This window comes from Fistularia commersonii, chromosome 16 (genome assembly GCF_037954325.1).
Source record: "Fistularia commersonii isolate RoL2024-O1a breed Wild chromosome 16, RoL_Fcom_v1.0, whole genome shotgun sequence".
NCBI lineage: Eukaryota > Metazoa > Chordata > Actinopteri > Syngnathiformes > Fistulariidae > Fistularia > Fistularia commersonii.
The window spans coordinates 16,693,465-16,717,917 of NC_141299.1; the positions used below are offsets into that span (position 1 = coordinate 16,693,465).

The 24,453-nt window shown below is 43.9% G+C and overlaps 2 protein-coding genes across 3 annotated transcripts; both read left to right on the forward strand.

Annotated features, from left to right (window-relative positions):
• Nucleotides 1-289: 289 nt before the first annotated feature.
• On the forward strand, nt 290-4,747 carry klhl26 (kelch-like family member 26). Its single transcript, XM_086161671.1, has 3 exons — nt 290-507; nt 1,358-1,540; nt 2,000-4,747. Exons 1-3 carry the CDS (start codon nt 458-460, stop codon nt 3,579-3,581), a joined length of 1,815 nt encoding a protein of 604 aa, XP_086017797.1. The 5' UTR covers nt 290-457; the 3' UTR covers nt 3,582-4,747.
• A 1,122-nt stretch (nt 4,748-5,869) lies between these two features.
• Nucleotides 5,870-22,507, forward strand: crtc1b (CREB regulated transcription coactivator 1b). Of its 2 annotated transcripts, XM_086162438.1 has the most exons (14): nt 5,870-6,056; nt 7,799-7,915; nt 8,415-8,540; nt 9,065-9,126; nt 10,031-10,125; nt 10,594-10,664; nt 10,738-10,781; nt 10,908-11,131; nt 12,138-12,295; nt 13,341-13,580; nt 14,552-14,638; nt 17,351-17,437; nt 17,597-17,771; nt 18,720-22,507. In XM_086162438.1, the coding sequence occupies exons 1-14, from the start codon at nt 5,931-5,933 to the stop codon at nt 18,929-18,931; spliced, it is 1,824 nt and encodes a 607-aa protein (XP_086018564.1). In that variant the 5' UTR covers nt 5,870-5,930; the 3' UTR covers nt 18,932-22,507. The 2 variants fall into 2 exon arrangements, with proteins under 2 accessions (XP_086018564.1, XP_086018565.1); XM_086162439.1 differs by lacking the exon at nt 14,552-14,638.
• Nucleotides 22,508-24,453: the final 1,946 nt, after the last annotated feature.

A 24,453-nucleotide genomic window follows, 5' to 3' on the forward strand; every position in this document is an offset into this window, starting at 1 on the left:
TCACGTCGAGGGTAAAATGTTCAGTATGGGAAATGTGGTAAATGTAGTTTATGCTCAATGCACACATTTGACTTTTGTATTATATCATATTATATTATATTATATTATATTATACTTTTATACTTTTATATTAACTTACGAGTTGAGGCACTCGTAAGTCAAGGTTCCACTGTAGTTTTGTCCCTGGTACCCATGGAAACCACGGCGGGTGTAGTGGTTTGCTTAACAGCGCCCCCTTGTGGTTGAACTCCGTCATTACAGCGGAAAGAGGCGGTACAGCCGGCCGGAGGGAGGGGGGGGGGTCATACGTCCAGCAGACGGGTCTTCGATCGTCTGTGTCTCGGTCGCACCTGGACCGCAGAGTCGCCTTCAACCCACCATGGGAAGCAGGCTTGTATCGACGTTTTTAAGAATTCATTAGTGAATATGCCCGATACGTGTACCTCTGCGCTAGACGATGGCAGAATCGGATGGTGGGGATTTTGCTTCGCAACCTCCTCAGAGCAGGTGAGCCGACGGTAGCCCGCGGGGCAGGGTGTGTCATAGGGTTTGCCGGCCGATTCGATGCGACACTCGGCTGCCACGGATCAGGAAAGGCCGAGGATGTGGCGCGGCCTTCGCGGAGCCTCTGTTAACAAGGATGCTAACACCTAGCTAACACCTATGCTAGTCTCAGGATAGTCTTGAAAATCGCGACTTATATTTACTTATTTTACAAAAGTATTTTATTGGGGACGGATTTTGAGTTTTTCTTTCTTTGTAATCAAATATTAAGTTTTGAGTGTGATCAATGTTTCAACACTGGTGTTGTCGAACAGAGAAATATAACTAGAATCTGACTGTCTCAGGACATTGTTGTGATGGATTTGCAAAAACAACATAATATTAATTTACATAACAGCCACATGCTGGTATATGATTTAAAGTCAATTAGTTTGTATATATTTTTACATCCACATCAATATTTGCTGTCAAACTATGTGGCAGTGACATTGTTTATTTTGTTGAATCGTCGATCATTCAATATCATTGAAGAGACCAACCTGTTTGCTGTTTGGAAGGTCCTTTATTTTTAGATAATCTAGAAAATATTCTTACATGTCCGCGCCTGTTGTTGAGGGAGGAAATTTGAAGCAGCTGAGAAATTTGCACTTGGAGCGTCCTTGATTTTTTTTTTCTTAATGTTTAGCGAAGCCTGTGATTAAGTCTTGCAGTCTCAGATTTCACCACAATTTTTGCATACAGATCATATGAGGACAAATCACAACATCTCAAAATAGCTCTGAAACATTTGATTTTGAGAGATAGGCCTCTCCGCTTGCCTCCCTAAACAAGTCCTGACTTTCTTTTCTTGCAGTATGGCAAACAAGAATAGCACCCTACGTTGCACATTCTCGGCCCCGGGTCACAGTTCCTCGCTCCTCCAGGGCTTGGCAGTGTTACGGACACAAGGCCAACTGCTCGATGTTGTGCTCACCATCAACGGGGAGCGCTTCCAAGTCCACAGAGCTGTGCTCGCTGCTTGCAGCGATTACTTCAGGTCAGTATGGGGGTGGGTCACGTGATTTCTCGATGTCCGTCTTCATTTTAAATTCAAAGCACTTATCTGGCTTTTGTTTTCAGAGCAGTTTACACTGAGTGCGCTGTTAAGAGTAAACGGCAGTCAACAAGTTACATTTCGAGCAGTTTATCTGGGGGAGGGAGATGAAACACAGGATGTTTGGGTCACTTTGTTTTTTTTTGCACAGCAAAAAGCAGACAGGCAATGATAAGAGTGAAATTTGATAGGTGTCCCGGCAGACCGGGAGTGTCAAACTGTTAATGACACTGGAAAAGTACATTGCATGCTTCCCGGAAGCTATGTTATTTGTGTTTTGCCAACTTGTGTCTTACCTCATGTCAAAAAGGCCCTGGCTTATCGTATGCCTCTGCAGAGTCTTCCCCAAGCCTTTCATTCAGGCAGAGGTTACATCATATGTCCTTTGTTTTTGCGTTTCAGAGCCATGTTCACCGGGGGAATGAGGGAGTCAAATCAAAATACCATAGAGCTGAGAGGGCTGTCGGCAAGGGGCCTCAAGCATATTATTGATTTTGCCTACAGTGCCGAGGTCACTTTAGACCTGGATTGTATCCAGGATGTCCTCGGAGCAGCGGTCTTTCTCCAAATGGTCCCTGTGGTGGAGCTGTGCGAGGAGTTCCTCAAGTCAGCCATGAGTGTGGAGACCTGCCTGCACATCGGCCAAATGGCCACCACTTTCAGTTTGTCTTCCCTCAAGGAGTCGGTGGATGCCTTTACCTTTCAGAACTTCCTCCAGATTGCCGAGGAGGAGGACTTCCTGCACATTCCGATGGAGCGCCTCGTCTTCTTCCTGCAGAGCAACAAACTGAAAAACTGCAGCGAGATCGACCTGTTCCACGCCGCCATTCGATGGCTCCAGCACGAGGAGTCCCGCCGGTCGCAAGCCAGCCTGGTCCTGTGCCACGTGCGCTTTCCACTCATGCGCTCATCCGAGCTGGTGGACACGGTTCAGAAGGTGGACATCATGGTGGAGGACGTGCTGTGTCGCCAATTCCTCCTGGAGGCCTTCAACTATCAGATCCTTCCCTTCCGACAGCACGAGATGCAGTCGCCTCGGACGCTCATTCGTTCTGACGTCATGTCCCTCATCACCTTTGGGGGGACGCCCTACACGGACAACGACCGCACGGTGAGCTCCAAGGTCTACCAGCTCCCTGACGTAGCTTCTCGTCAGTTTAGAGAGCTGACTGAGATGGAGGCAGGGTGCAGCCATGCTTGCGTTGCCGTACTTGATAACTTCGTGTACGTCATCGGCGGACAGCACTTACAATATCGCAGCGGTGAAGGGGCGATAGACAGCTGTTTACGCTACGATCCGCACTTGAGCAAGTGGCTGCGCATCCCGCCCATGCAGGAGGCTCGTATCCAGTTCCAGCTCAGCGTGTTAAACGGGCAGCTGTTTGCCACCGGGGGGCGCAATCGATCCGGCAGTCTGTCGTCCGTGGAGTGCTACTGCCCAAAGAAGAACAGGTGGACATACGTGGAGCCGTTGAAACGCAGGATTTGGGGCCACGCCGGGACGGCGTGCGGAGAAAAGCTGTATGTCTCCGGAGGTTACGGCGTCTCGCTGGATGACAAGAAAAGTCTTCACTGCTACGACCCCGTGTCCGACAAGTGGGACTTCAGAGCTCCCATGAACGAACCCAGAGTCCTGCATGCCATGATAAGCAGCGGCGATCGGGTTTACGCTTTGGGCGGCCGCATGGACCACGTGGACCGATGTTTCGATGTGATGGCGGTCGAATATTACAGTCCGGAGCACGATCAGTGGACCACCGTCAGCCCCATGAGAGCGGGGCAGTCCGAGGCAGGCTGCTGCCTGCTTGACCGGAAAATCTACGTCATCGGCGGATACAACTGGCACCTGAACAATGTCACCAGCATCATTCAGGTGTACAACACAGAGACAAATGAGTGGGAGAGGGATTTGCACTTCCCAGAGTCCTTTGCCGGCATTGCCTGCACACCAATTTTCCTTCCACAAAACCAAACACAGTGCTAGACCTCTGATGTGGGAAAATCTTATCCGCGTCGTTCTATCGGCACAAGATGGGATTCTTGTGTTTTTATGAGCGTCCCCGCGCAGTCATTTGAGAGAACAAGCGAAAAGAATCTATCTGTTTTTGTCCTGTCACTGGATGTGGAGCATCTTGACTGTTAAACGATCGAATATTGACGTGTTTTCTGAGTTTCCCGCTCGCTAGTTTTCAGTGTCGGAGGGTAAATTCCATTAACTCCCTCGTAGTCTCTGTGAAAATGTGTGGTTGCAAGCACTGGTTGTCGTCGAACTTAGTGTCAGTCTAAAATTTTTAACTCCGGCGGTAGATGCCTTTTTTTCCAAATAAAAAATAAGACTTTGCTTCATTAAAAGCCGTACCCAACTGGAAAGCCCTTTGATAACAACAATGGGCTGAAGTTAGACTCCGTACAGCTTTCAATCGGTCCTTTATTTGTTTGGACGCTGTGTCCGTGTCCATCGACAACATCTGCTCAGTGTCCCATGTCTGCTGAGATGTTTGACATTTTGATTGTATTTTAGCTGTTACGAAACACTTTTTGACCTCGTGAAGTTTTTTAACATTATGACGTGTATTCAGCGACTCGAGAACACAATGCCTATTCATCTATTTTACACGCATATTTAAATAGAACCTCGAAAACTACAGTGGTCGCCAGTGTTTGCACAAATGACCAGGAGTTTTTCCAACTCAAAGTCATTCAATCCTTTTGGATGTGAAGTGCCCTTGTATTTTTCGTGCCGCGCCCTTTCTGAAACGTCAGTTATCCTCTCAGTGCAACACACTGCCGCGGACCGACTGAAATCATTGTGTGTGTGTGTGCGTGTGCCAGTGAGAATGCTCATCTCCGCTGCTCTTTCGTGACACTTTCTTAATGCAAGGTATCTTTTTTTTTTTCTTCTCTATCATGTAACTGCTATCCTTGTTTTGGGATTATGATATCTGAAAAAAAGTACACTTTCATTGTTCGGGGTGTACAAGTGTATAGTACTGACTAGACGATCTTCCCTCATTAATTCTATGTTAGGTTTTAAGTTTTCATTTGTACAACATTGACTGTACTTTTCACTCACCTTGTTGCTGCTGCTGAAAGTTTCAACGTACTCCATGTACTCTGTGAAAAATCCAAATGAGCGTGCTTGTTCCCCCCCTCAACTCTCTGTGATGTCGACAGGAATGGCAGCATGTCATATTCATTCCTGTTCTAAAGTATTTCCTGTTTCCCTCAGCGTTTTTACCTGTAAAGCACATTATATTGTCGAATTGCAATATGAAGGGTACTACGGTCAAAAGGGAATGTAGACATCTGTCTAGCTTTTGGTGCAACCTTAATGGAAGATGTATTATGTTTGTATGTAAGATACCCCTCAGGTGCTGCTTTATCGAGAAATTATGTATTTGCTGCCTCAATGAACTAAAGCACTTCCTACCTTGCATTGTGACAGTACTTCTCCGCTGTCGTGCCGTACCACATCTGATGTACAATGATATGCCTCTTGAAGCGGCCGGGGTCGGCACAACAAATGTCATGTTGATCCGAGATTTTGAATAAACCAAGATGCTGGTTTAAATCAAGGCGAACCCGTCTCACCGTTACTCTTTTTTCCTTGTCAGTTTTAAATACACAAAGCGGTTGGATTTCTGACGGTTCACTAAAGAGAAAACAAAAAAAGCACGTCAATGTGCTTATTTGTGATACGCAAGTGGATGCTGCTAGATAGGATTCAACCCCTGTGCTGGCCTTTTTATTTTTTTGTATTCTCGTTCTTGTAATAGTTTAACATTTTCTGATATACAAATCGGCTGTCGGTGTTTAAATATTAATTTACAACGATGGCTACATGCAAAATATCTTGGGGTATAAAAATGCACTCAGCAGACTTTATGAATGATGAAAATAGTTTGTCACAGGTTCAATGTTATTGCGTATGGATACGGCTTGTCTAACATTATTCATACTCTGCGGAAAACACTGTGAAGTGGAAGCGCAACAGTTAAATAGAAGATTATAAAGCTACTACACCACCTTTCGTTGCACAGATAGATTGTGAGAGGGTCAGTTTTGTAAATCAAAACGTTCACTTTATGAGCCTTGAACTTGGTCAAAATAATAAGCAAGCTGGGGGGCAAGCAAAAAAAATGAGGTGAGTATGGCCAGCAGTTGATTGTGATTGAAATGGGGGGACCAAAATAAACATTTCTGATTTTAGCACACCTGAGTCTCCATCCACACGGCGCATGCGCACGGCTGCCTCTGCGTCATGACGTCACAAGAAGGCCTCGACGTAGGGCGCTTGCGTAGCGTAACATTCCATTCAGAGGAAGAGGGAAAGATGGCGTCCTCTAACAATCCGCGGAAATTTAGCGAGAAAATCGCTTTGCATAACCAAAAACAGGCGGAAGAAACTGCTGCGTTCGAGGAAGTGATGAAGGACTTGAATATCACCAGAGCTGCCCGGGTAAGACCCCCCCCCCCCCCGCCGCCGAGCGACTCACGTTGTGTTGCATCGTTGTTTTTTTTTTTTTTTTTTTTTTTTCTTTTGGCAGCCCGCTAACGCTGCGGAGATAAATCTCGGCGTTTGTATGACATGCAGCCAAAGTTGACAATAACACTCGTTGCTGCACCAGAAAAACACCTTTAGTCGTCCATTTCCGCTTGACCGTTGTTTCATTGTAGTGCCAGGTCAATTAAAATGCATCAAAAAAAGCTTGCATGCGTGTAGCTGTCAGGTTAGTAGCCAAGCTAGCTTAATAGAAATGAATATTAAGCACCTGTGCTCTCTGGTTGGGTTGAACAGTCACCTCTTACGTTTCGCTCACAAACAAACAATATAAAATGGGTAAATAAATTGTCTAACGAGTATATGACTGAATCAAAACACGCGAAGAGCGTTAAGTTGGAGTTTTATGTTGTGATGTGTTAGCCATCTTCCAAACATTCAAATCCCAGTTGTCAACCTCTAGCTTTGGTTTGTTTTGTTCCGAGCTGTTTGTTTCAGCAGCTCAGTCAGACACACACCTTACATGAGTTCAGCAAACAATTTCTGATTTCTGATCAATAATCGCCTGCTGGTAGAAAAGGCTTTAAATGACACATACTTCTGTGTTACTTACTCCATCTCATAGATGTCATGCAACATCAGGCCAGGTGTGCTTCCCCTTTGGTAGAGTAGAGCTTCAACTGGCTGTTGTCATAAATTATGTATTTAATGTTTATGTCGGATGCAGACACGATTGAATAGTCCAAGCGTCTTAAAAATAACCTTTTAAAATAATCAGAATACATTTCATTGTATAACTTTATAGACTGCGTTAAGTTCTGTATGTATTTCCAGTCCTTGAACAACACAAGCGATTGGAAAACGTCACAATGAGCTGCGATGACTAGTGACCTGGATTTTACTAAGATTTAAACAGATAAAATAAGATTGATTTTCAAACTAGCCAAATGACAGTTGAAGCTGCACTCTACTATTTTCATATATATATATATATATATATATATATATATATATATATTTTTTTTTTTTTTTTTTTTTTTAAATAAATATATATATATTTAATGTCACCTTAACATGATTGTTACTAAAATAGTAATTCCAAACAATCATCTCTGACTTAATGACACTCCTCAGTTAACTAGAAAAGACCATTAGTATTCCCGGAAAACGACCGCCCTATTTGTCGGCCGTTTTGCTGGAAATGATGACAAAGCTGAAACGTCTCTTCCGGCAGGGATGCCGGTGTAATGAACTAGCCAGATTTGTGGTCTCTCAGATCTCGTCTGTAACCATCCAAACATCAGTTCATCGCATTTGTTCATGTCATCGTCGATTCTAACCGCAGTCCACGATATATGTACAAACTCCACGCGTTTGTTTCTCATAACACATATGCCTTTTTTTTTCGGCCGGCTCGGCATTAAAGATGCGCGGCCAAGAAAACGAGCCGGGTTCGTTAAGAGCGACGTCCGTAATTACACCAGCTGCCAGGCAGATGCCATTCACATCAGCTTTTTGTGTGTTTTCGTGCGAGAAACGATTTCGCCTCATCTGCCTGTCTCATCGTGTCGCATTTGTAAGTTATTCGGTGACAATTTTTAACCCTTGTGGACTGGCAGGAATCATTCATTTCTGCATCACTTTTTCGTGTATCAGGCCAGTCATTCACTCATGCTTTCATGCAATTTTACTTTGCACAGTTGCAGTTACAGAAGACCCAGTATTTGCAACTAGGGCAGAATCGTGGACAGTACTATGGAGGCTCACTGCCCAATGTCAATCAGATTGGAAATGGCAACATTGACCTGCCTTTTCAGGTGAGCCCTAAGCCTCTCTCGGCTGGTAAATCAATGATTTATTCTAATTCAGTGTACCTTTTCTGAGCTGTTGGTGAAAATAATGGACAGCGTAAGGCTGCAGGTGCATTTCTAGTGTCCTTAAACTGGTTCCAACCAGAATGACCATGAAGGCAATTTTTTCAAAGGCTCCATTCATAGATTGAGCCGAGTTGCATAGTTGGACCAGGTGCTCCGTTGGTTCGGGAGCGAAAGGAAGCCAGATGTTTGCTACAAGCTGGACAGTTCTACCCCTTTAGCTCAATTTGTTCGCTAAATGTAAAGAATACCATTGCTTGTCATGGCTTTCCATCTTTGAATACATTTACCAACTCAGGCATCAGTATGGGGGGCCCATGGCTTGACTCATTTCTGAGGTGAACACATTTGCACCATGAATCCTAAGACATGTCGGGCATAATTTTCTGTGTAAGTGAGATGCTCTGCCGGCCTCTGTGACCCCTGAGTTTGTTCACCCTAGAACTCTGTGATGGATACCAGTCGGACAACCAGGCACCATGGTTTGGTGGAGCGCGTGTACCGTGATCGGAATCGCATCACGTCTCCTCACCGCCGACCGTTGTCAGTTGACAAGCACGGACGCCAAATATCCTTTACTTCTTCCTTTTCTTTTCTTAAAATCCGCGCTGTTTACTGTGCTTGCTGTGCTTGCAGGAGAATCGTATGGGTTCGTTTCTCTTGTAGGTTGACAAACTTGCATGTCGAGAAGCATATTCTTAACAAAATGAACGCATCGTTTTTGGTTAAACGGTTGTTTTTTTTTTACCCGAATGGCCCAAGAACGTAGAGCAAAATGCACCGACTTTCGTGGCAGGAAATGTCGTCCTAAAAAAGGCTGCCTTGTTCGACAGATTTGAAACAGAACAAGGCGGATTCTCTGTCTGGCCACCTGCACGGGGAGACCCGATACAAAGCAGCGTGCGTTGCTACCGTTTCATTCTCCGGAGAAGTATTTCACAAATTGAAAAGCGTTTCATTGAAATCTTTCATTGAAATGAATACTCGCCGAGGAATATGGACGAAATCTCTTCATCCGACCGCCACGGACCGATGGATTAGCGCCGATCTATTTTTCATCCTCCCTTCTTTATTACACTTAACTAGATTCACATTGACAGCTGTCCCTACAGCTCAGTTTACCTCTCCCCACCACCAGACACGAGCTGGAGAAGGTAAGCAATCTCCTCTTATCCAGTTGAAAATAAAGCTCAGTAAACAAATGCAATTAAAAAAATACACATATATCTTATGCTCCATGTTGCTGCATTTCCTAACACGCCATGACACGTTCAGGGGAAACTTAGCTTAAAGGATTTATTGATTCCCGGTGTTCCCGAGCGAAAAAACGGCACGCTGTGCGACCACTTTGAAGCGCAAACAGATGAAAACAATCGAAAACCCTTCTTTACGATGCCGCGATCACAAGCTCAGCGTATATATCGCGGGATGTTTGCCGTCGGGGAAGCGCGGCCCTCCAAAAGAGCTGTGATCGACCTCTCGCCAATCTTCATGGTTTATAATTCAAACAGCAACGGGTATTTTTCAACGGGAGAACAGATGATCTGCTTTAGGTTCTTGCAGGATTCTGCCGCTTTACAGCTGGATGTGCAAACAATGCACATTTCCTGAAATACTTGCAGTAATAGTTTGGCGACAGAAGCCGTGTGTTTCCGCTTTAAGGTAGAGCACAACTTCATGGAATATTTGCATCTCCGACAGGTTCAGTGGGTCAGGAGCTCTCCGGTTACCTCCTTTCATCAAGTCTTCGTATTGATCCTTTTTAGTCGCAAATTGAAAAATTCATTTATGAATATAACGAAACAGAGGAAACTCTCGAACCGAGACGACAGACTGGTTAAATCGAGGCGTCGATGTTTTGTTTTGTTTTTTTTTCTTCCATTAATTTCCTCTAACCGGTCTGTCATCGAGTTCGAGGTTGTTTTTTTTTTTTTTTTTTTCACCATTATTTTTTTTTTTGAGATGGATGTTAAGTTTAACCATTTCCATTTTAAAAACGGTATCAGCAGAGATTTGGACGTGGGCTTTGCCGACATCTCATCTTTCTAACACGTACAGGACAAATTCAGACTCTGCCTTACACCAGAGCGCCATGAATCCCAAACCCCAGGAGGTGTTTGCAGGGGGATCACAGGACCTGCAGCCCAAACGAGGTACCGTCATATCCACTTACACAGACGTGCAGCTACTTTTACATATTAATGCCCGGCGTCCTAATGAAAGCCGCAAACACGCGGAGAAAGGAAAGGGAAACATCGCAATCAAGTTGCGCTCTTCCGTTGCAGTTGTAGCTCGAGACTCGTGCTAAAATATTCATGTCGTCAAATTGATCCCGATCGATGGCAAAGTACCGCCTCAGCGCGCTGGCTCAGTATTTCCCCGGCTGTGGAGGAGCATCAGGGGAGAAGCTGACAGAAGTGCATTTATATCCCGAATCTTCCTCGGATTTAACCCTTTTCTGTGGGGAAAACCCAAAAGTAATGACACCGGTTCGCTCTCTGTTTCCCCCTCCTGAGTATGAAAGCACCCGCCGTTCAACATGTCGGGCGATTTACGAAATAGTTTCGTCATCGCGAGCGACTCTACTTTGCCGTTGTACTAATCGGTCCCGCTGCTAACAGTGCCCGGGACGGAGACCTCCGAATCCAGTGCCGACAAGGACGTGCAGAAACAGCTGTGGGACGACAAGAAGGTACTGACGGCACAGAAGGAAGCGGTGAAGAATTTCCATTTGGTGGCTGATGTGCATTTTTATCCCTTTTCAGGATGATACATCAAACCCCAACACGTGTGACGTCCCGGGAATCAAGTGAGGTTTTTTTGTTCCGATCCTTGTTTTACAATGATCCTTTTTTTGAAACGTCTTCTCCTGAAAGCACACCGAGCGATCTCGAAACGGCCTTCGCCACGGCTGATGAAACCCGCTCGTTCGCAGTATATTCCCGTCACCGGACCAGGAACCGAATCCCTCCGTGCTCCCGGCGGCGCACAACACCGGCGGCTCCCTCCCGGATCTCACAAACATCCAGTTCCCTCCTCCGCTGTCGACGCCCCTGGACCCCGAGGACACCGTTGCCTTCCCCTCCCTCAGCTCGTCCAACAGCACGGGCAGCCTGACCACCAACCTCACCCACCTCGGCATCAGTGCCGCCAGCCACGGTGAGGACCGGCCTTATCCCTTCGTTGTTTTGAGGGAGATTTTCAAGTCTTAAAAAAATAAAAAATAAAAAAACAAGCAAAAACAAAAACAATCAAAGCTGCTCCTTAGAGTAGAGATTGAGTGGAAATAAAAATAAAATAAAAATCCCCTCAAGCCAACCTGGAATTATTGTCCCTACTATCACGCGCTATCCTCTGATTTTAATGTCTGATCTTAACGCTTCTTCTTCGTCTTCTTCTTTCGGCTTTTCCCTTCAGGTGTCGCCACAGTGAATCAACTTTCTCCATCTAACCCTATTCTCTGGATCCTCCTCTCTCACACCAACTACCTTCATATCCTCTCTCACTACGTCCATACATCTTCTCTTTGGTCTTCCTCCAGACCTCTTGCCTGGCAGCTTCACCTTCAGCAACCCTCTACCCAGATCTTCACCATGCTTTGGACATGAACACTCCTTTGTTCATGTCCAAAACATCTCAATCATCACTTTGTCTCGGTCATACATGTCCTGCACCCCTGTGACAGATTCTTCTTTTTTCGGCTTTTCCCTTCAGGTGTCACCACAGCGAGTCAACTTTCTCCATCTAACCCTATTCTCTGGATCCTCCTCTCTCACACCAACTACCTTCATATCTTCTCTCACTACGTCCATACATCTTCTCTTTGGTCTTCCTCCAGACCTCATGCCTGGCAGCTCCAATTCCAGCATCCGTCTACCAATATATTCTCTATCCCTCCTCTGTCCATGACCCAACCATCTCAGTCTGGCTTCTCTGACCTTCTCTCCAAAACATCTAACCCTATCCTCTGATAGACTCATTCCTGATCCTCTCCATCCTGGTCACTCCCAAAGAGAACCTCAACATCTTCATCTCTGCAACCTCTAGTTCTGCCTGCTGTCTTTTGGTCATTGGAACAGTTAACGCCCATGGTCGTTATTTACTTCTCACTGAAACTGATTGTCACCTTTCTTTTTTTTTCCAATCTCGTATTTATCCCGAGCAGTCATTCCGACCTCTCCCCAGCCCACCATGAGCGAAACAGCGCAGCGGCGCCAGCCTCCCGTGGTGCCTCTCACTCTGACGACCGACCTCCATCTGCAAAAGTCGCCGCAGCAGCAGCAGCTCTCCCCCACCCTCTCCTCGCCCGTGAACATCACGCAGGTATTTTATCTCGGTGTTATTTGGGCTGGCGAGCCACATTTCTTATTAGATTTTTATACGCGGGCCAACGAGGTCAGGGGTCGGCGACCCGTAACACCCAAAGAGCCATTTGGACCCGGTTTCCTCGGAAAAGAAAACACTGGGAGCCGCTATCACTTTTTGACGTCTAAAATAAAGGTCTAACTGTATGTATTGCTTTTTATTACCTTTACACTGTGAATTTCAGAAGCAACACACTTGTTTGTACAAAGTATTGCGGAGAAAATTAAATTTTAGTTATGTAATGAACTCCTTTTGAGCTTCGGGCTTTCAGAGCGTGTAGCGGAGACTTGACCAGAATTTTAAAAATAAATCGGGAAAAAATCACTGTGTCAGTAAACAATAACAAATATTTGCAAAATATTTTCATCAATATTTATTTTACCTGGTTTATGGGACTTCTGCTCCTGAACTTCTGCGCACAGCATCTGCAAATCGGGACTTTACCGGCCGGCAGGTATACCGGCTTATTTTGAGCGGTGAAAAATAATAAATATAATTTTATTTAATATTTCAAGATCACAATAATCTTCCAACTTAGAACTAAAAGTAAAAAAAAAGGAATTAACACAAATGAAATACACTTCAATTAAATATTTATAATCTATTTTCCCAAGCCTCTCGGCGCCGCAGTGTAAAGATGAAAGAGCCGCGGGTTGCCGAACAGGTGAACAAAATAAAAATTGCAATTTAAATATTTCAATTTTTTGGCATTTTATATCAATTTTAAAGTCGTTAATGATAAATTAAATGTACCGACCGACACTATTTCGTATGTAATGATCCATACAAAATGAAAACAAAGGGAAAAATAAGTTTCTAAATTCAATATGGATTGAAAATACTTGTTAAAATATTCAAAGAAAATAGTTTGGCAGGCCGGATAAAAAAGCTAAACGGGTCGGACGTGCCCAGGTCTGCCCTACGGGGCTCACTAAACTATCCTACTTGAAAATCCGACGGTTCCTTCAGCGTTTTTCTCTTTTTTTTTTTTTTTCTTCTCCAGCTGGTGCCAACGGAGCCGTTGAGTCTGGAGCAACAGCTGGCCCAGTTCCCCCTGTTCAACCAGCTGACGCCTCAGGCTCAGGCTCAGCTGATCAGCGACCTGCAGAAGCAGCAGCAGGTCCTGCCGCAGGGCATCCAGCTCATCACCCTGCCCACGCAAGTGTCCACCGGGACGGTGACCGCCGCGGCCAGCAGCCCCTCCCCGGACAGCCAGACCACCGTCAGCATGAGCATCAGCTCAGTAAGTCCTCACTAAATGCGATTTATTTCCAATAGAAAGCGAAATCGTTGAATCGTGAAAATGTCTGCCCCCCCCCCCTCCACACACACACACACACACACACACACACCAGTTTTACGTCCTCACGTTTCTCATTTTGGGCAGGAAGAACAGCCATGGGACTATCTGTAAAAGTATTCTAATATTCAGTATCTAATACATGGTTATGATCAGATAAGATAAGATATTACTTAAACTTTATCCATCCCAATTCAGGATTTTTTTTCTGGGTTACAGTAGCGTAGCAGTTATAGTGTCAATAAATATGAATATAAATGGAGAGACAGTTAGAAGATAGCAAGACATCCACGAAAAATAGACAGCAGTGAGAGCAACAACATCAAGGATAAGAATGGACGACAGGGTGAGAATAGACAAACAAAACTAAACGACAACATAAACAGATGGATAAAGGATAAAACAAGGATAAAGAGTTAGGGCATAAAATGTGAATGGGGTGAGGTTGTGAGGTCACTGCTTTTTATTTAAAATAATCGCCCAAAAAGTCATTTTTTTCAAGGTTTTCAGATAAAAAACAAAAAACCGATTCACATGTTGAATAAAGTGTTGATTCGGGCAAAAATAAAATATCGGTGACGACATCCAAAAAAAAGCCACTGTCTTTGGAGAACAGCCGATGTCTTGTTTTATTTATTTTTTCCTCCCTACACGCGTTCGTATTTTTCATCCCAGCTGTAGACATGCATTTGTAGCATACAGACGACTTAGCTTCCCTCTCACCCGCATACATTAACGCCAAAAACGGTTGTGTAACTTCCACTTTCAGAGGCGGAGATAAATTTCCTCAGCTCCGAGACCCGACGGGACATGTTCTGAGTAGCTCTGTTGTGATGCCATCTCCCCCCTTCCTTTGAGATTTGTGTGTGACAGGCATGGAGATTAGCGCTAGCTAACCGTCTTCCCTCCAACAGTACCGCAATCAGACTGGCTCACCAGCCACTCAGTCTCCAACCTCCCCAGTCTCCAATCAAGGCTTCTCCCCCGGCGGCTCGCCTCAAGTAAGAGCCCACCCACCGAGCCAGCTGCTTTTCCAGGGGCGGGGAGCGAATCGCCGATGAGTCGGGGCTGCTTTTCCTTCTTTGGTACCAGCAGCTAACTCGCCGCGGTGTTCCAGCCGTATAACCCGCATCCTCATCACCGCCGCGCACCGTGCATGACAACATGGCGATGGTTCGTCGACGGAGGTTCCAAGTCGGGGCCGGTCCGGACGACCTAGCGCTAAAGATTTCACATCTAGATCCAGATGGGTCCGATTATGAGATCATCCGACCATATTGTCAGAAACGAGGCTTCTTTTTTTTTTTTTACTTTATCGGGGCGAAATCACGAATATTCTTTTTACGGTCATTGATTTCCGGCGAGTGACTGTAGAAAGAAAATGAACCATTAGCTTATGCTATTAGCAGGTAGCATGCGTCCGTTGACTATTTAGCGCTTTTCTTCAATCAGACTACATTACTCTACAGGACGGTCTCAGAAAATTAGAATATTGTGATAAAGTTCTTCTGTAACGCATTAAAAAAAAAACTTTTTCATGATCTTCTAATATTTTAAGATAGGATTTTTGAGTTTTCTTAAGACGCCAGCCATAATCAGCAATATTAAAATAATAAAAGGCTTGTGATATTTCAGTTGATTTGTAATGAATCCAGAATGTGTGACGATATTGTTTTTGTAATTGCATTACAGAAGATAAAGAACTTTATCACAATATTCTAATTTTCTGAGACAGTCCTGTAAATCCGTAAAGTTAGCCGAGGTGACCCTGCCCGAACAAGCAACTAAAAAAAAAAGGAAAACTGAATATTTTTTCCGCGAAACGGCTTGAGTTTTTTTACATACACCAAGTCACACTTCTTTATTATTCATTTTTGGTCGGTTTCATTGTCTCAAACCAACACGCGGTGTTGCTGATTTCCCCGATTCGGCCGTTGCTTCAGTTTAAAACGCGAAAACGAGTCCATCGTGCTGCTGCGCTCCGTCGCCTAAAGGCCATCTTCGACCGCTCCTTCTGAAAGGAGTCGAAAGCTGCAAATCTGACCCACTTTCTTCCCCTTGGCCTGATATCGCCCCTTTTCAAGTGCTTTTCTCCGCTTCTACCTCGATTTGAATCGGAGGTGAAAAGCGGCGTTCTCAGGAAGGGGAGCGGACATTGCTCCGAAACGGCGCCGCAATCACGAAAATTGATTTCTTGCCCTGCTGTTTTCTCAGGCGTAGATTGTATGAAAGGGGTTGGAGGGAGGGGGTGTCATTTGGCCAAAAATAGCACAAATATACCTAGTGTTTCCTTTTTTTTTTTTTTTTTCATTTCAACAAATCAGCACAAGGACGAAGAGTGTCCCGGAGCTTCTAAAGCAAACAGCAAACAGATAACAAAATTTAACATTCGTCCTCCTGTCACATATCCTCCAGTTAAACACGACCTATAACCAGTTGCGCTCCTTTCCAAATTATACGCTAAAATAATCTCACGTATCTCGTCGCCAATTAGTTCACGTTAATATTGTTTTTTTTTAATGTCCCGCCGCTCGGTTATTAATAGCGGGACTTTACAGTGTGGTTTTAGGTCTGGTATTCTTGTCTCCGGCTCCGCGGGGGGAGAAAAGCCGCTGGAGCTTCAGCCCGGCTTCAGATAAACATTTGGCAGCGAGGCGAAGGCGCCGCTTTAATAATAGACGGTGTTTGTCGTGGTGGGGGGGACACGGCAGAGGGACGTGTCTGGACGCGGAGGTTATTTTTACACGCCGGTTTTCCCAAGAAGACGCGGACAAACTGAAAACGGGGCGGTTCGGAGGTTCTAAGGTGACGCTTCCGTTCAAAGACGGGTCAGTCATTGGTGCTTCCCTCATTGCAAAGATACTTGAAAGGGGAAATTCCAGCCTCGATCAGTCAAGATTTCAACCACATTTGTGAAAATGACAGCTAAGGGTTTGGGCTCGTTGTAGCTTTCAAGAAATTCGTACAAGAGTGGAGAAAAAAAAGAACGAGAGTGTTACCGATAACGGTACGTTTATGTTACGCGGAATTGAATTTATCCTTGTTTTTGTTTTTTTTTAATTCGACTCCCGACACACAAACTGCAACATTTTCGAATGCCTTTTTAAATATGAAATTCAGAGTCCTATACCTGTACTCTTGATCCCGATTAAACCGGGGCCGTCGTTTTCCCAAATCTCCACCGCCGGCGTTCACGGCGAAGTTACGAGGTACTGAAGTTTCCCTTTTTACAAGTCCACGTGTGTGTGTGTGTGTGTGTGTGTGTGTGTGTGTGTGTGTGTGTGTGTGTGCCGCGTGTGTGTTTATGTTGTCGTGACCAGGGCTGCCAAGTTCAACGCAACACTGCAACTTAGTGGTTGTGTCTTCTCCAACAGGATGAGACAATCCACCGCATCATGTTCCTGCCATGTTTCATTTTTTTTTTTCCCTCCCCTTGAAAGTCATATTAAGATTATGTGTTTTTATATTTAAAAAAAAAAAACCAAATACCACATGTTTATGTTTGAACCACCTGTGGAGCTCAAGCGCGACGCCTCACTAGGATGCCATTCGCTTAAGTCACCGCTCAGTTGTGTTAGCAGTTACCGCATCGCCGAAAAGAACTCAAGTCTTCACGTCGATCCCGGCTCGTGGGGCGTCCGGATAAATTCGTCTGGAACCGTTTTTCTGGACGCCGGCGTCTGAACTGCTCGGCTCTCCCGTCTTTCTTCCAGCACATTCCCGTGGTTGGCAGCATATTCGGCGACTCTTTCTACGACCAGCAGTTGGCGTCAAGGCAGACCAACGCGCTCTCGCACCAGGTGAAACGCACAGGAGATTCGGAAGGGTTTGGAAACTAAACGCGAAGTGTAATATCGATTTAAAGCTGCATTTTTTACGAACTAGTCGGTTGTCTGCTGTCGATACGTGTGGCGCGTTTTGCATGAATGAAAGATTGTTTTCGTCCTCTGCCGACCCAGCTGGAGCAATTCAACATGATCGAGAACCCCATCAGCTCCAACAGCTTGTACAATCAGTGTTCCACCCTCAACTACACCCAGGCCGCCATGATGGGTCTCACCGGCAGCAGCTTACAAGACGCCCAGCAGCTCGGCTACAGTAACCACGCCAACATCCCAAACATCATCCTAACAGGTAATCGCGACCTCCGCGCGCCCGCGTTTGTTTGTTCGTTTAGAAGTTTATTAGGACGGTGTGGAATTATGTTTGTACCAGATTGTAGCTCATCGCTAATTTCCATCTGTAGTCCTGGACGATACAAATATAAAACTGTGCAAAATAGACAATATGTTTAAAATATGAGAGCGATGAGAACAACTTGATTTATCCCGAAGGAAATTGTTGTGCCAGAGTTTCAAGTAAGAAACATAACAATAATAGATAATAGTAGGAAGGAGGGAGAATAAGAAATACAATAAAATATAAAGTGTCAAGGTTAAGGCTATCAAGTGTTTTAAGGTCTTAAAAAGTACAAAGATCTGAAGATTCCCTGCGGCTGAGGGAAGAGGAATTAAAAAGTCTGATAGCCTCAGGTAGGAAAGACCTCCTGTGGCGTTCAGTGGAGCTCCTTGGTGGTATCGATCTACGACTGTATACAGAGAGGCAATAAAATAACTATACAATATATAAACAGGCAATAAAATATGTATTTTGCAAGTTGAAAGTGCTATTGTTGTTACTTTGGTCATCTGGGGGCAAAATACCTGTTAGCATGAGCATGTTTGGTGCTCCGGAATCCAATTTTTAACGGAAAAGGTGTGAAAATCAGTCATGTTCTTAAGATTGTCTGGAAGCCCATTCCATTCTTTTATGGCTTTACAGGAAAAGGCAGATTGAGAAAAGGCAGGTAAAATTTTGCGGACCAGACGGATATCAGAGTACCAGATCGAGTTGTCGAAGATTAACATTTTATATTTTCCCAAGATATGGCAATGATGATAGTGCCAAGAATTTGAACTTTCATCCCCGGCTCGATCCCTCTCCGGTCCGATTCAGGGATTTTTGTTTACCGGCGCGTTCCGAGGTATAAAATGACGCAAAATATCGCATGTTTCTGTTCAACTGTCTGATTTCACGCTTCAGTCACAGGCGAGTCTCCGCCGAGCCTCTCCAAGGAGCTAACCAATTCTCTGGCGGACGTTGGCGACGTCAGCTTCGACGCGGACTCTCAGTTCCCTCTGGACGAGCTGAAAATCGACCCCCTCACCCTGGACGGACTGCACATGCTCAACGATCCCGACATGGTGCTGGCCGACCCCGCCACAGAGGACACCTTCAGGATGGACAGGCTGTGACGGCAAGAAGATCTCACTCTTAACTCCTGAACGGAAGGAAACAAAAAGGGCAAGGTGAACCCTCTCCCTCGTTGCATGGCCGTCCAGCTGTCCGACCTCACCCTTGACTCCGTAAGAGACCGTCGAAATGATGCGCCACCCATAGACGACTTGAAAAAAAAAAAGGGCATCCAGTGGCTTCCGGGGAATGGCCTCGCTATCGTTTTGAATGAGATTGGTCGCTCAGCGCTTTCGCTAGCCTGCTGTGTTTACGGTGTCTCATTACATGCCACATAAATTCCGAGGGGAAAAAAAAAAAAAAAATGCACATTTAATTGATTTTTTTTTTTTTTTTTTTTTTTTTTTTTTAAATATTCGCTTTAATATATATATTTTTTTTTAATTTATATTTGCTTGTAGCAGGAAGCTGCTAGGACATTGGTCTAAACCGTACACGTTAAAACGGCTCTGTTAAAGAGAAGGAAAAAAAAAAAAAAAAAAAAAAAAAAACACCCCGCAGCCGGTTTCCCGCAACCGAATGAATCAGTTTTCCCATCGTGCCGCGACGGCTTTCCATTTCACTCTCAAAGCTTTATTTTTGACAACCAAATGTTATTTTCATCATGTACTGTATGTTTTGATGCTTAATGTATTTATATGTTTTATTTATTTATTATCGGTTACATATTTTATATTCAATTTAATACTTTTGAATTTGATGCCAAAATGCTCTCCGTAGGCATAGTGTAAAACTGCACTGATGTAATTTGTGTCTATTTATGAATTGACATATTTAATATATGTGTTTGTTAAGCTACTCGGTTTATGAAGGAGTGCAAAACCTCCCCATAGTTGCTCTTTGGTGTTCGATGTGCCATTCTGATTTTAGGACGTGGTCGGTGTTGCGATGCTGTGACCCATTACCGATGGTGAAATCCAAATACCGTAGTTATTAGTGTGGCGCAGAGAGGGGTCGGTTTTAAATGCCACAAATGTGGATTTTTTTTTTTTAAATTATTATTATTTATATATTTATTTAATTTAATTTTTTCGTTTTTTTTTTTCTGAGAAAATTATCAGGTATTTCTACTAGCTAGAAGGTGAGGAGACAGTCAAAATTCACGTTCCGTTAAATGCGTATATATCCAGACCTGGTCAAGTGAGGAAGCAGTTTGTTTTTAACTAGAGAACACTAAACTATTTTTGAGTCTTCACTGTGAAATCACCTGATTTTGCCTTACATCAGTATTCTACTGTTAAGTGTCTAATGTGACGACATATTTTCGTAATTTTATTGTAACATTTCCTGTATTTTTCGGAGCGACATAACTTTCGGTCGGTGATATTTGTGGTTATGTTGCGTGACGTTTTTCGACGAATCAATGTACTGTATTTTGTAGCGGCACAGTTTATAGCCACAATTGTCGATGTTTTATAAAAGTGCGTCAAGATACAAAACGTGTTAAAATGAAAAAAAAAAAAAAAAAAAAAGTAAAAAAAAAAAAAAGAAAAAAAAAAAAAAGACCCTCGAGGTGAAACGTTTGTGAGAAGGAGCGCAAATATGGGGAGGCTTTTTGCTCCTTGGCAGGGAAGCTCTAACAAAACCATTGTTAAACTTCGCCACAGGAGTCATCCTTTAATGAAGGGTTGTTTTCATACGATTCAAAACTTGCTATTTTTTGAAAATATTTTTATGTATTATAGAGAAAAAAAAAAACTTCCAAATGAGATAAACAGAGGTTCTATTTAAAAGACAGAATATGAGTGTGTTTATATGTCAAAAAGTCCTGTAACTGGCCAGATCCACCCTGTTCCACTCCAGTGTTGTAAACAACAGGAATGGTCCACAAACGCAATCAGGGATGTAGTAAGTCTAAAATTGTTTACATCAACTTTTAAACTCGAGTGTTTACAAAAGTTTGACCCGGCGATTCCCGCATCGATACATCTCGCGCTGCATCCGTGACGCCGTCCCCCGTCCGTCCGCCGTCGGCGATTCCGATTCGGCCGAAAAAAGAAAAAGGAAAAAAAAAAAAAAAAAAAACGACCTGCAGTGGCCTTTTGTCAGAGTTTCCCTGAGAGTTGTTTATCGGTCTATGAGGTCATGTTTGCTGTATTGTGAGCGTTTGTGTGCGAACGCGCGGATCGTCCCTTCCGCCAAAGCCCACCGGAAAAAAAAAAAAAAGGAATCACGTTTGTTTGGTTTGTTTTTCGCCGCTCATCATCTCGAATCATCTCTGCTGTTTGTCTCCCTCAACCGTTTTTCTTTTGGCCTTCAACCGATCTGTGATTCCTATGCAAAACCAGACAAAAAAAAAAAAATAGCATCGCCCTTAAAGGACAAAAGGACTTTTCTATCTCGGCTGGATTCGTGCGTCTGCGGCGGCGCGCAGAGCGAGGAGGGTTTCCGAAATGTAAAAATACCCACGAGAGCGATGTGATTGGTCGGCTTTGAGTGCTTCTGGCAAATATTTACCCGACGAAAGAACGAATGTCCGCCTCTTAGCATTCAGCCATCGCGATTGTCGGTTTTTGTCAACTCTGCTGCGATCTTGTATGTTTGTATGTGCGTGCATGCGTGTGTGTGTGTGTGTGTTACATGTTGGTTAATGCCATGACAATCAAGGAGTGGAATTATAACTCGCGTCTGCCAGAGAAGCACAAATCCAGCCGTGCTAGGAAAGTATCGTGTTCTTTACGTTTTTGATTTGAAGCCCCCCGATTTCAACATTTCCCCGAGGGGTTTGACGTGGGAGGAAGTTGGAAGTTACGGTCCATGTCGCTCCTCTGGCGTTCGGTTTTCCTTTCGGGCGTCTGAACCTCAGACACCCGCACCGATCTTGTACATACGCTATAGCTGAAACTAAATGCATGGGGAAAAACAAAAAAAAAACAAACAAAAGAACTGACTGTCGAAACCTCGAAATGAAGGCCTTCTATATCTCAGCAGGTTTGATTTGTGTAACATAACACTATCACCACGTCTAAAAGGATGCATGTTTGGGTTTCTCCTGTGGAGCGGTTAATTCAGTGACTCCCGTTACCTCCACGTCTGTATAACTACTTCATGAATGATGCAAGAATGTATTTCCTGTGGCCAAATGACTTGATGCTCGGAGGTTCTGGCAAAACCCAGTCGCCCCCCCGCCCTTCCTACAGTATGTGGACTTTTGATGCTTCTTACACGGCATTCGACTGCATGACATGATAGATACGTTGAGCAGCTTTTCTTTTTTTTTTAATTTAAAAAAAAAAACAACCCATGTTATTTACCTGTTGTACTCTATCTAGATTTCCCCCGATGATATTAGAAGGCGTCTCACACACACACACACACACACACACACACACACACATGTATATGGTCGTCTGGGTTGTTTTCGCCCATCAAGTCAGGTATGGGACCGGGCAAAGTGTGCATTTATGTTTTTTTTTTGTTTTGTTTTTGTTTCTTGTGTGTGCAATGTTTAGTCCACTAGTTGCTTCGCACTTTATTTGTGACTTCTTAGCTTTTGAACAGGGATTGTTTTGCCTGATTTGAATGCTGACTGTTTCACACCAGATGTATAACACCGGAGATATTTTCATGTTTTAAAGAGAAAAAAAAAAAAAAAAAAAAAAAAAAATAGATGAATTGTCTATTTTGCGTCGCAAACTATATTTTTTCCTTGTCTTTATTTTCTCTCCTCTCGTATCTGTGAAGGATTTTAGGGGATGCAAAATAAGAAAGGGCTTACTTCAGTGCAGCTGGGAAGGAACAGCGCTCCGAATGTATTTCTTTATCGGTCACCCACGCCACGCCACGCCACGCCACCCTCAAATCGCCCGACCCCTGGCGTCGGGTTTGAGCGCGTTGCCGACGCTGCATACGGGGAACAAAACCAGACGGGGCCACGTCAGTAAGATGCAACCCTCGAAGATACTCATCGTGTGGTCGTTGGCGTCGATCCCTCGAAACACCCGTTCCTAGACTTCTGCAGAATCGCTGACTCACCCTTACGAAATTGGCTCGAACCCCAGATGGCGTGACGATGCAATATCGGTGTGAATAGGCTGACCTTGTGTCGGGCAGAATCGGCCGCAGGCCAGTTTGCATTGAGGCCAAAGCCAGATAAATATCTATATATATAGAGAGAGAGAGATAATTACTCTCAACAAATCGTTTGTAATGGTTTCAGTTCATAATAATTATAATAAAAATCATAATAAATCGTAAAAAAAAAAAAGGCAAGAAAAGCACCTGGCTTTATGTAAATAGTAACTTGAGTGAGAAAAAAAAGTTGCTGTGAAAAGAGCAAAAAAAAAATAATCAAGAAAAAGCTTTTATTTTGAAATGAATTGACATTAAGCCTCTCACAGACTATAATCTCACCTCGTTTTGCCGAGTAATAAATCGAAAATTTTCACAATTGGATTAGAATTTTCTTTTTTTTTTTTTTTTTGCCAGTCCATGAAAATTCCGAAAGATAGAAATCTGAATCCCGGACAGCTTTGTAATGACGACCCTTTCCATGCGGCGTACGTTTGGACCACCTGCTTTAAAACGATCTACAGAAACCCAACATTCCCCCTCATGAGGAAACTTTTACCGCTGCAGAAACTTCGTACGGATCCCGGCTTCCTTCGGCCGGCCTTCTGCCTCGACCGGTTAGGTTAGAACGAGCCACAGCTACAGGGGGATGAAAAAGAGGCAGCTAATACAAGTTGGATAAAATTAAGGGAAAGGAATTGGGAAACCTCTCGTCTCCGATTGGATAACGCGAACGACTCCGCGGTCGAAACCTTCGTTTTGTTTTGTTTTCGCGTTTCGGTTCTGAAACGTCGCTCCGTCTTTGCCGCTTGTGTGTTTTTCGATGAGAATAAAACGTCCCTTTAATCACACGGGTTTCTCATAACCACTAAGATTCACTGACGCGTCAAAAAGGTTCTTGAGAACAGTTTTAAGTCAAAAGCTTCTATTGAGAATAGCATTATATTACTGTTGTCCTGTAAGTCGTAGTAAAATACCTGTAGTTATTTATTTGTCGCCATGTGATTCTTCTTATGTGGTCATTTGTTTATATAAAAAAAAAAAAAAAAAATGGAAGAAGTTATCGATTAAATTGAATGTGGAAGACGGGTTTTTATTTTTTATTTATTATTTTCCTCTGCACCTTGTCCCGATTTTTTTTTTTTTTTTTTTTTTTTTTTTGCAGAAATGAGCTGGTTTGAACTGTCCGGTGTCGATTTACATCACAGCATGTTGCTGTGGACATGCATGATGTCTCAACCCCTGTTGTATATTGTCTTTGCTATTGTTTCTATTTTGTAATCTGTATTTCCAAATGCAAATTTAAAAGAAATGAAAGGTTAAAAAAAAAAAAAAAAAAAAAAAAATCAAAATGATTATTTTGGATATGTGCATGCCCGTGAACTGTTCAGAATGTCGATTTCCACTAAAAGCTGTTGAGCTCAAAACGCTGTCTGTGACTTAGCGTCCGATGTGCTTTGTTTTGAAGAGCGTAGAAGGACGAGAAGGACAGACACCTTTCCCGGCAGGAGAG